Source organism: Arachis duranensis, chromosome 3, assembly GCF_000817695.3.
Source record: "Arachis duranensis cultivar V14167 chromosome 3, aradu.V14167.gnm2.J7QH, whole genome shotgun sequence".
In the NCBI taxonomy this organism is placed as follows: domain Eukaryota; kingdom Viridiplantae; phylum Streptophyta; class Magnoliopsida; order Fabales; family Fabaceae; genus Arachis; species Arachis duranensis.
The window spans coordinates 1,529,860-1,540,197 of record NC_029774.3 but is presented as its reverse complement, the minus strand read 5'-3'; the positions used below and the strand labels follow the sequence as shown (position 1 = coordinate 1,540,197).

Here is a 10,338-nt window from a genome sequence, read left to right as displayed (position 1 = left end):
AAATAAAAACTAAAATTATAATAATATTTTTTTTAAAATATCCTGAATTAACTTTTTAAATTCTAAATTTACTCCTCAATTTTTATATTTATCTTAAACTAAAGATAATACTCCATTTGATATATTTTATATTAAACACAATACAAAAATTTAGTTTAGCCTTTGGCATCTCTATCTCCTCGTTTGAATCTTTTTGGACCTGTTTGAAAAGCTTTAGAAGTAACTTTTTTGAATTTTTGACTTATGAAAAATAGTAGCATTAATGTTTAGTGCAATTTTTAAAATCAAATTGTAATTTTCTAAAAAATTATTTAGAAATTTATTAAAAAGTTAAAAAAATGACTTCTCTCATAATACTACTACTTTTTATTATATTTCTATAAAATAAATATTTTTAAAACTAAAAATCTAAATACAAAATAATTTATTTATAAGCTACTTTTAATATAAACATTTATTATTTAAATTATTTTATCAAAAAAATCTTAATTAAACTGTATATCCAAATTAAGCCTTAGTCATAACAAACTAACTTTTGGCCATTTTCTCTTCACTAACAGGTCAGTTTTCAATAACCCATGCAATGTTTTTTTTTTTTTCTTTTCTCTAATGACAATGGCAATTGATACAGTGAACTCTCAAATCCCATAGCCATCTTTTTCAGAAGTACTTGTCAACGTTCAACACTTTCTTCCTCCGTTTCCTTCAAGTTACAACATTAAATATATGTTATCTCTATGGTCAAATGCTGTTAGTTTTAATTTTCTTCCTAATATTATTATTAATTAACAAAGTTGTCAAAGTAGCAGCCCAAGTAGCCAATTGAAAATGTATGAACAATTCAACACAAACATTTATATATAATTATAGAGAGAGAACTTTTGCATGTGGCTGAAACTTGAATATTTGTGATTCCTATATCTATTTATTTGACTTTCAAGTTTGAACTCCATCTTCATCAAGCTTGTGTTGTGCTTCAACAATGGCTACTACTACTACTGGGGTACTGCCACCTTCATTTCCTTCTCTAAAGACTAAGGATGATCATTCAGGTTTGGGGTCTGTGAAAAGTTTGGATTTTGTTAGAGTTTCTGATTTGAAGAGAATGAAATCTAGAAGAACAAAGATGATCTCAGTTATAAGGAACTCATCAAGTAGTGGCCAAGATATTGTTGATCTTCAACAATCATCACAAGGAAGCCCTCTTTTAGGTAAACATATGTTCTTGGTTTTATGTTTGTTTCTCTCTATTCAAATCAATTATCAACTACTTTGACTTGTCTCATTGAGTAGTTTCTTTTAGTCAAATGGGGTTTTAGCTTCAAATGATTTTAATCAACCATCTTTAGTCACATGAATTCATCAGAAAAAAATGCTATTTGTACACCAAAATCAATTATTAATGTATTTGTGTATAAAATTCCGCTTATGTTACGCTTGCGGTACATAACCGATCCCAAACCCGGATAAAGGAGGGGTTGCGTTAGGTCTTCGACAACCAACATAAAAATATAGTCGAATTCCCATGACAAATATATTTGTATATAAATACACGTGTGGTTTAATTTATTTTCAATGTGTATTTGTATTTTAAGATGAATTTTATACTAAAAACTGACTTTGGTGGTTGATTTTAGTGTACACGTATTATGTTGCATGTAAAAGAATTTGAATGGGTGATGAATTTGAATGCAGTTCCTAGGCAAAGGTATTGTGAGTCATTGCATAATACTGTGAGGAGGAAAACAAGGACAGTGATGGTTGGCAATGTGGCTCTTGGAAGTGAGCACCCCATAAGAATTCAGACCATGACTACAACAGACACTAAGGATGTTTCTGGAACTGTTCAACAGGTTACACACAACACACCCCTCTTTTCTGTTTAATCTTTCTTTGTTTTTGTTTTGCTTTCTTTTGTGACAGAATTTTTGTTGGTTTGGTAGGTGATGAAAATAGCAGATAAAGGAGCTGATCTTGTGAGGATAACGGTTCAGGGGAAGAAAGAAGCTGATGCATGTTTTGAGATTAAGAATTCCCTTGTGCAGAAAAAGTAAGTATTATTAATTTTGATGTTGATGCATCATGCCTATGTTGTGTTTGTTCAAATGTCTCTTTCATATTTTCAGCTACAACATACCTTTGGTTGCTGATATTCATTTTGCCCCTTCTATTGCTCTTCGTGTTGCCGAATGCTTTGACAAGATTCGCGTCAACCCTGGAAATTTCGGTATGCTTGTTTGTTCATTAGCGTGTTCTTTTGTTTTCAAAAGATTTGGTTTCATAATTCAAGTGATGATGATACCTTTCAGCTGATAGAAGGGCCCAATTTGAGAAACTAATATACACTGAAGAAGACTATCAGAAAGAGCTTGAGCATATAGAACAGGTCAAACCACTCATCTGTGATGTTCTATCCCAAATTTTTTAGGCTTCAAATGCGAATTATTGACCCTATTTTAATATTCAAATGCTAGGTTTTCACACCATTGGTTGAGAAATGTAAGAAATATGGGAGAGCATTGCGGGTTGGGACGAACCATGGTAGTCTCTCGGATCGTATAATGAGCTACTATGGAGATTCTCCAAGGGGAATGGTGAGTAGTTTTCTTTCCAATTCTTCATTTTCATTTTTTGTCCTTTTATGTACAACTTTCCTTTATGCAAATCATACTAAGTAATGATTGAACAGGTTGAATCTGCTTTTGAGTTTGCGAGAATATGCCGAAAGTTGGACTTCCACAACTTTGTTTTTTCTATGAAAGCAAGCAATCCGGTTGTCATGGTCCAAGCATACCGTTTACTTGTATCTGAAATGTATGCCCAAGGCTGGGATTATCCGTTACACTTGGGAGTTACCGAAGCTGGTGAAGGCGAGGATGGAAGGATGAAATCTGCAATTGGCATTGGAACTCTCCTTCAGGTCATACTAATATAGCCCCTTTTTGCTGTTTTGTGTTGCATTACTGTGTTGATCAAGCCATTTAAATCTAAATCTCTGTCACTGATAAACCTTGTTCTATGTGCAGGATGGATTGGGGGATACGATTCGAGTTTCTCTCACAGAATCACCAGAGGAGGAGATAGATCCATGTAGAAGGTTGGCCAACCTTGGTATGGAAGCATCTAAACTCCAGAGTGGAGTGGTATGATTCAAGATAATGCTCGTTTTTGTTCGGCTTAAGTTGTCTTCGGTATAGCATTCCGAAATTCATAACCTACTTTCTATGGTACTTCTTAATTTCAGGAACCTTTTGAAGAAAAGCATAGACATTATTTCGACTTTCAGCGGCGATCGGGACAATTGCCAGTTCAAAAAGAGGTTAAATATGAACTCAGTGAATCACTTAGCTTATATATACACAGTTTTTGAAATTGTTTCTACATTTATTCTTGTAGCACTACCAAAGCATTTATAACAGTAAATCTTCATTTTAATACAGGGAGAAGAGGTAGATTATAGAGGTGCCTTGCACCGGGATGGTTCTGTTCTCATGTCAGTCTCCTTGGATCAATTGAAGGTAACCTTTTTGGATTGCACTTCCCTTGTTCTAGCCTCTGGATTTCTCACTGTTTATGTTCATATCATTCTCAGCATATTCTGTTATTTATTAGTAGGAGTCATTAAGTGCAGAAAAAAGGGATCTATGCTTGTGCTGAAACCTCTTTTTTGTTTAACCAATTTTTTTGCAGGTCCCAGAGAAACTCTACAAGTCACTTGCCGCAAAACTTGTTGTTGGCATGCCGTTTAAGGTTTATTTTTGTTAGATGAATTTTTTGTGTATTTACTATTTAGTAGGTAGATATTACATGGTATGCTCTTTGTATTCAGGATCTGGCAACAGTTGATTCAATCCTTTTGCGACAACTTCCTCCTATTGATGACCATAATGCTGTAAGAACTCGCTAGTTCTGCCTCATTATATTTGAACTGTTTACTTCATTGTTAGTTTATCCTGTTAGTGACATGGAATTTCATTTTTTCCCATTTTGGGTATTGTGATCAGCGGCTAGCTCTCAAAAGACTGATAGATATAAGTATGGGGGTTATAACTCCTCTGTCAGAGCAGCTGGTAAAGCCATTGCCCAATGCTATGGTTCTTGTAAACCTTAAGCAACTGTCTATTGGTGCTCACAAGCTTTTGCCACCAGGTGCGACACAGCCGGAGTTCTAACTGTGTGATTTACTGTAGTAATAATGTATTTCCCATTTCTAATTCAAAGTTCAAGTCTGATCTAATGTAAACTGTTGTCCTGTTAGGCACACGCTTTGTTGTGTCGGTACGTGGTGATGAGCAGTTTGAAGAACTTGAAATTCTAAAAGGTGTTGATCCTGTGATGCTTCTTCATGATCTACCTCATGTGGAGGACAAAGTTAGCAGAGTGCACGCAGCGCGGAGGTTAGGAATGAATTCATGATATCTTGCTGGCCTTGCATGCTGAAATTCAATTTTAGGGTCAATAGAAAACCATAGTCCATGATTCCAGTTCTTAAATGCAAACTATGTGAAGTGATAATTTATTGAATCACAGAACCCTTCTATTCCTGATACTTTATATTTGCAACAGGTTATTTGAATATTTAGCAGACAATTCTCTGAATTTCCCTGTCATTCACCACATTCAGTTTGAAAATGGGATTAACAGGTAACCTTTAAATTACAATTACTTAACTTGCAAAAAACATGGTAAATTTTAGTTCTTTTCAACTCTCAGGGATGACTTAGTGATTGGTGCCGGTGCTAATGCCGGAGCACTTCTGGTCGATGGGCTTGGTGATGGACTCCTTTTAGAAGCTCCAGACAAGGATTTCGATTTCCTTAGAGACACATCTTTCAATTTACTACAAGGCTGCAGAATGAGAAACACAAAAACAGTATGTATTTTAAAGCATCATTTCCAAGAGCTTATATTGGATCTAAGAAAAACATGAGGCAGAACTTTGTTTTTATGCATAATTTGTGTTGCAGGAGTATGTATCATGCCCATCATGTGGCAGAACTTTGTTTGATCTTCAAGAAATAAGTGCAGAAATTCGGGAGAAGACATCACACTTGCCGGGTGTTTCGGTAATAATCCACTCTCTACTCCCATTTCTAACCATGAGAGACATATTCTTACACACTCTTATGTTCTTATGTAACAACCAGATTGCAATCATGGGTTGTATTGTAAATGGACCGGGGGAGATGGCTGATGCAGACTTCGGTTACGTCGGAGGTGTTCCCGGAAAGATTGATCTCTATGTTGGGAAGGTAACATATTCTTTAACCTTAACATACAACTAAAAACTTAATAGTCAAGAAAAGAAATAATGTAATGCGTTTATATGACCTATTAGACAATGCGTTTATTCGAACCGTATTTTACTTTTAGATGCCATGTAAATCCTACTTAAATTAGGTCTACGTTTCATCAATTAATAGATGAGATATGAGTCGATATCATGTTCACTACTATGAAAACAGAAATGAAAACGCAAACCAAACGCATTCAAAATTTTACTTTTCACTGCTTTGTGTCAAAACCATTGGTAGCTTGGTGACTTTATTTTTCAGTCAAAGTTTTCCTTTTTTTGAATCTGAAAAGGTGGAAATTCACATACAGTTGTCCTCATGTGAAGTTGTTAATTGAAAATTATTAGATAATAATTTAGTCAAACATGTCAAATCATTTAACGGTTCTCATCTAACAACTTTATATGAAGACAACTGCACATGAGTCTTCTCCTTCTGAAAAAAGGGTAAAAAGTGAAAACAAAGTAGCTTGCAACTTTCAATGCTGAATGAAGGTTGGCCATAGGATTGACTGTGTTTTACCACACTTTTGCAGACTGTGGTTAAGCGTGGAATTGCAATGGAGCATGCAACCAATGCCTTGATTGAGCTCATAAAAGAGAATGGTCGTTGGGTAGACCCTCCAACAGAGGATTGAAACTGTTTTTTCATTGATTAATAATCACTTTTCATGCATTGTTGCATAGCTAATGTAAGCATCAAAGTTTTTGTCATAAAATAGATTCATTCTTTCCCCCCTTAGAACTATTTTGCTTATAAAAAGTTGGCACTTGGGAATTGGGAGGATCAGAAATAAGGAATAAAGCACAGCCACCCCAAATAAAGATTGGGATGGGATACCCTGCAACTGCATTGTTATGCATATATATACCTACCATAGAATAAAGTAATTATTATTATTCATGAATTTTCTAATTAGACAAAGTTATTGTTAGATCTTATGGCATTAACACTTTGCACATACTACTTACCTGTATGATGGTGATTGAAAACAGATGTTGGCCTAATTTTAGAACCATGTTTAATTTTACTATATTGCTTCAATTATAAGCTATACTCCGATATTGTCAAACTATACGCCAGAATCAAATCTATTTAGGGAAGAAAGCATTTATGGGAGAGAGAAATGGGTAAATACTTAAGAGTCATCACATGTTTCTGCCTAAAAAGTTAGGTTAATTAGCATGAAAATATACATATGCTTGAAAATGTCAAGATTTAATGTAGTCATTTGGAGTCAATAAATTGTGCTATGTTTAGACACCCACATTTGGCGTGCTGAGGAAAATTATATGCACATTTTTTTTATAATATATTGAGAGCAATGAGATATAATACAAGTTTCTAAAGTTTCCCACCACCATATAGCAATACTCTATTTCTTTTTTATTTTTTTAAGCCCCTAAAGAAAAGTCAACATGACGAACTAGCTAGTATTAGCCAAGTAAATTTATTCTCTCATAAAGGCGACTTGTGAGTCAGAGAGACTACCTCAATCAGGAATAACATCTCTGCCAAAAATGATTTGCACGCTTTTACAGATATTTGGTATATTTTTTTACATTTTTTAATTTTTAATTTATCTATTTTGTACCCTAAAAACATATATTAAATTTACAAATTAATTTTTTTTAATATAAAAATTAACCAACTCGATTCTTAATTTTTTTTGGGATTGATTAGTTTCTATGCCAAAAAAAAATAATATTAACTTTTTTTGGCACAAAGATTAATCAGTTCCATAAAAATAAAGCTCATAAATCGAATTGAGTATTTTTTTGTCAAGAATTTTGTTATCTTTCAAAATAATTGTTAAAGTCCTTTAAAGTTTTTCTCTATTTTTAATAATATAAAAGATAAATATTAGTACATGTGTACATGTCCTAAGAACACGTTAAAAAAGAAAAAGTGCTATCCCTTTTATATAGCTCATAAATAACATGAATAGTTTCAAGTGTTATCCCATCCTCCGTTCATAGCCAAAAAAGGAAATAAAAAAGTGGAGCAAAATATATTCTTTTTTCTTAATTTTTGTTATTTATTTTTATAATATTTTTAATGTTTAATTTTATTTAATTTTATTCTTAATACTTTTAATTTATTTAATTTTATCTTTAAAAATTTTTAAAAATATTTTTGACACAAATAAAAAAGCTTAGAAATAAAACTAAATATAATTAAATATTAAAAATATTTAAAGAAAAAACATAAATATTATTGACAGAAAGTATAGTTTATTCTCGAATAAATGCTATACAGCTACACGTGAGCTATGAGCTATGATCTGAGATATAGTATTTCATATTTCTATTCCGTTACTTCTAATTCTAATCACTGCCTAGATCGCACATAATAAATGCTAGTATTATTTTAACCAAACAAAATTGTATTTATCATTGATCATTCATTCACGTTAGTTGAAATTCCATGGCGAATTGAACCAAGCATACAACTCTACGAATATCACTTACGTCAAGTAGGATTCACATCCAACCTTTATTTAAACGGATAAGTAAATAGAATTAATTATTTGACTAATTTAAGTTGGTTAATTAAGTATTCTACTATTGCTAATTGTATTCCTAATATTTTTTCTATTCAATTGATATAAATTTTAACTGATTTTCTCATATCGTCCTTTATAATTATACCTGAAAATCCTAGTTACGAGCATAAATAATTCAGGGCAAAAAAAATTATAATCAATAAAAAAGTCAAAAAAATTAATACAAATAAATATGAGAGATAATATTTAATTTAAATCCCTTAATTTATACCTGAGTCTCAATTTAATTAATAAAATTTTAATTGTCTCTATTTAGTTTTTAAATTTTGCAAATGTGACTCACGTTAATTTTTAGGCTAATTTTTGATGTATAAATGTTAACAGAACGTTGACATGAACAGTCGAATGTCACGTTAGACTTTTTAGGTTAATTTCGATGTATAAATATTAACAAAACATTGACATAAACAGTCAAATGTCACGTTAAACTCTGTAAAACGATATCATTTTAATTTTGATACTCCATTATTCCAAAAAAATATCATAAATAGTATTTATTGAATTTTTTTCTCCTAAAGTATGTAATTCGGCGTCAAAACTAATATGAATTGTGTCTGAAAATTGTCTCATGAACTAATATAAATCACTTTTGTAAAATTTAAAGACTAAAAAATTAATTAAAATTTTAAAAATTAAATTAAAATTTGCATATAAATTTAGGACTAAATTGAATATTAACCGTAAAAGTAAACATTTATATACAGAACACACACAAACAGTAACAATTGGGCCAGTAAATGAATAATAACGAAGAATAATCTTTTACTCAAATTGAAAGTCCTTTATTTATTTGAAGGGATAGCGAATAATATAAAATCCAATAATAAAATGCAATAAAAATTATTCCTACAGTAATAACTGAAATTCAAGAGATATTGAATTAATAACAACCTCTACAAGAATGTAATAGCCAATTATCAAAGACTCAAAAACAGTTTTAAATTTGTTCTACAAAATGAAAATTAGTATCATATCACCAACAAACAAGAAGAATCCGAATAATGAAATTGAAAAGGAAAAACGAAAAATAAAAAATAACCTAGAATATCGATGATGAATAGTATAACCTGAGCCAAAAGCTAATAACAGAGGTGGAATACTACAAATCGAAACAATAAGCGCAAAATCCAGTTCATTGTTTCTTCTACAGAAACTCTCTCCTTGCTGCATAACCGTACTGAGAGCGCTCAATGTTCTGCCGGCGCTTCCGATACACCATGCATCCAACCACGCCGACGCCGGCAGCCGCAATAACTCCAAACGCGATCCCTGCCTTCTTTCCGGAACTCATTCCTCCGGACGATTTACTTTCTTCGTCTTTCACGCCAGTGCGGTTAACACCGTCGGCGTCGGCAGCCTCCGCAGGTGACGGAGATGGAGATGGAGATGTAGATGGAGAGGGAGTGCTCGCTGGAGACGGTGTCGGAGGCGAATCTGGATCAGTCGGAGTCGGAGCCGGCGGGGAACTAAGCGGAGCAGGAGCAGGAGTAGGAGCGTCCTCGGGAGGAGAGTGTGCCGGTGAAGGAGACGGTGTAGGCGAGTCGGAAAGAGGTTCCGGCGGCGAATCGGCGGCGAGAGCGAGGTTAAGTGAGAATGAAGCAATGAGGAGGATAACCAGAACGGAGAATCTTGCGAGTGCAGGATTCTTCGCCATTGGTTACAAGTTGAACTGAATGGAAGTAACAATGCGTGGATCTGAGATTGGTGAAGTGAAAATTGAAATTGCGATGAAAGAGAGAAGAAACTGTTTTGAAGGGAACGGAAATCTGAGTAGATCTGAAAAGCGTGTATATATGGTGATATAGTGATGAGGTTTGTTTATGAGAGGGTGGTACCAATTAAATAGGGACACGTAGGCGGTGTAAAAGTAATGTAAAGTTGACGCGATTCACTGGATCGTAACACAACTGTCAACTCATTTGTGTAGCAGCGAGAAGTGAAGAAGCTTCGTAAGGAAGGAATGTGAATCTTTTTTGTTTTCATGCTCTTATTTATTAAGTCATGTGTGCAGTACGTAATTTATGACAAGGGAAACTGAATTTTACACCACTATTCACACACAAGAAAGAAAACCATTACAAGTTTGATAGAATAATTTTAGATTTTTTTTTATTTCCATTTGGCTTGAGATAATGCAGCCGTTTTGAAAATGGATGTCTAAGTGCTATTATGTATTTGTAATGTGATAGCAAATTAGCAACACACTGATATGGATTTTGGAGCACCAAAATTATACGTTTGCCATAATCAGGAATTTAGAACGTGGTATAAATATTATTTTTCTTTTAATAGGAGGTGTTCTACCTTATTTGGATAGATATTGTCCAATAACTAACTAGTTCTTTTAACTCCTATGGCCCAATCTAAAAACTAAAGAGCCTTTAGCACAAAGAAGTCCTATGTTTTTCTCCAAACTCAAACTCGGATTATTATTCTTGACCAAAAGAAAAAAGGGATTATTATTAATTTTAACTTGAG

The 10,338-nt window shown here is 33.1% G+C and overlaps 2 protein-coding genes across 2 annotated transcripts; one reads left to right on the top strand and one right to left on the bottom strand.

The window, feature by feature from the left end:
* The first annotated feature begins 882 nt into the window (after positions 1–882).
* On the top strand, positions 883–6,327 carry LOC107476951 (4-hydroxy-3-methylbut-2-en-1-yl diphosphate synthase (ferredoxin), chloroplastic). Its single transcript, XM_016096901.3, has 19 exons — positions 883–1,211; positions 1,696–1,853; positions 1,944–2,050; positions 2,127–2,227; positions 2,310–2,386; positions 2,475–2,594; positions 2,690–2,920; positions 3,027–3,143; positions 3,245–3,319; positions 3,441–3,518; positions 3,691–3,750; positions 3,830–3,892; positions 4,005–4,149; positions 4,259–4,397; positions 4,567–4,644; positions 4,714–4,873; positions 4,968–5,066; positions 5,148–5,252; positions 5,830–6,327. Exons 1-19 carry the CDS (start codon positions 983–985, stop codon positions 5,929–5,931), a joined length of 2,244 nt encoding a protein of 747 aa, XP_015952387.1. The 5' UTR covers positions 883–982; the 3' UTR covers positions 5,932–6,327.
* A 2,388-nt stretch (positions 6,328–8,715) lies between these two features.
* On the bottom strand, positions 8,716–9,669 carry LOC107477100 (classical arabinogalactan protein 9). Its single transcript, XM_016097064.2, has one exon. It carries the CDS (start codon positions 9,512–9,514, stop codon positions 9,005–9,007), a length of 510 nt encoding a protein of 169 aa, XP_015952550.1. The 5' UTR covers positions 9,515–9,669; the 3' UTR covers positions 8,716–9,004.
* Positions 9,670–10,338: the final 669 nt, after the last annotated feature.

Coding starts and splice junctions, on each gene's coding strand:
- LOC107477100 (XM_016097064.2), bottom strand. CDS start 9,514: ATGGCGAAGAATCCTGCACTCGCAAGATTCTCCGTTCTGGTTATCCTC.
- LOC107476951 (XM_016096901.3), top strand. CDS start 983: ATGGCTACTACTACTACTGGGGTACTGCCACCTTCATTTCCTTCTCTA. Junction 1,212..1,695: donor ACAAGGAAGCCCTCTTTTAG/GTAAACATATGT, acceptor ATTTGAATGCAG/TTCCTAGGCAAAGGTATTGT. Junction 5,067..5,147: donor CACACTTGCCGGGTGTTTCG/GTAATAATCCAC, acceptor TGTAACAACCAG/ATTGCAATCATGGGTTGTAT.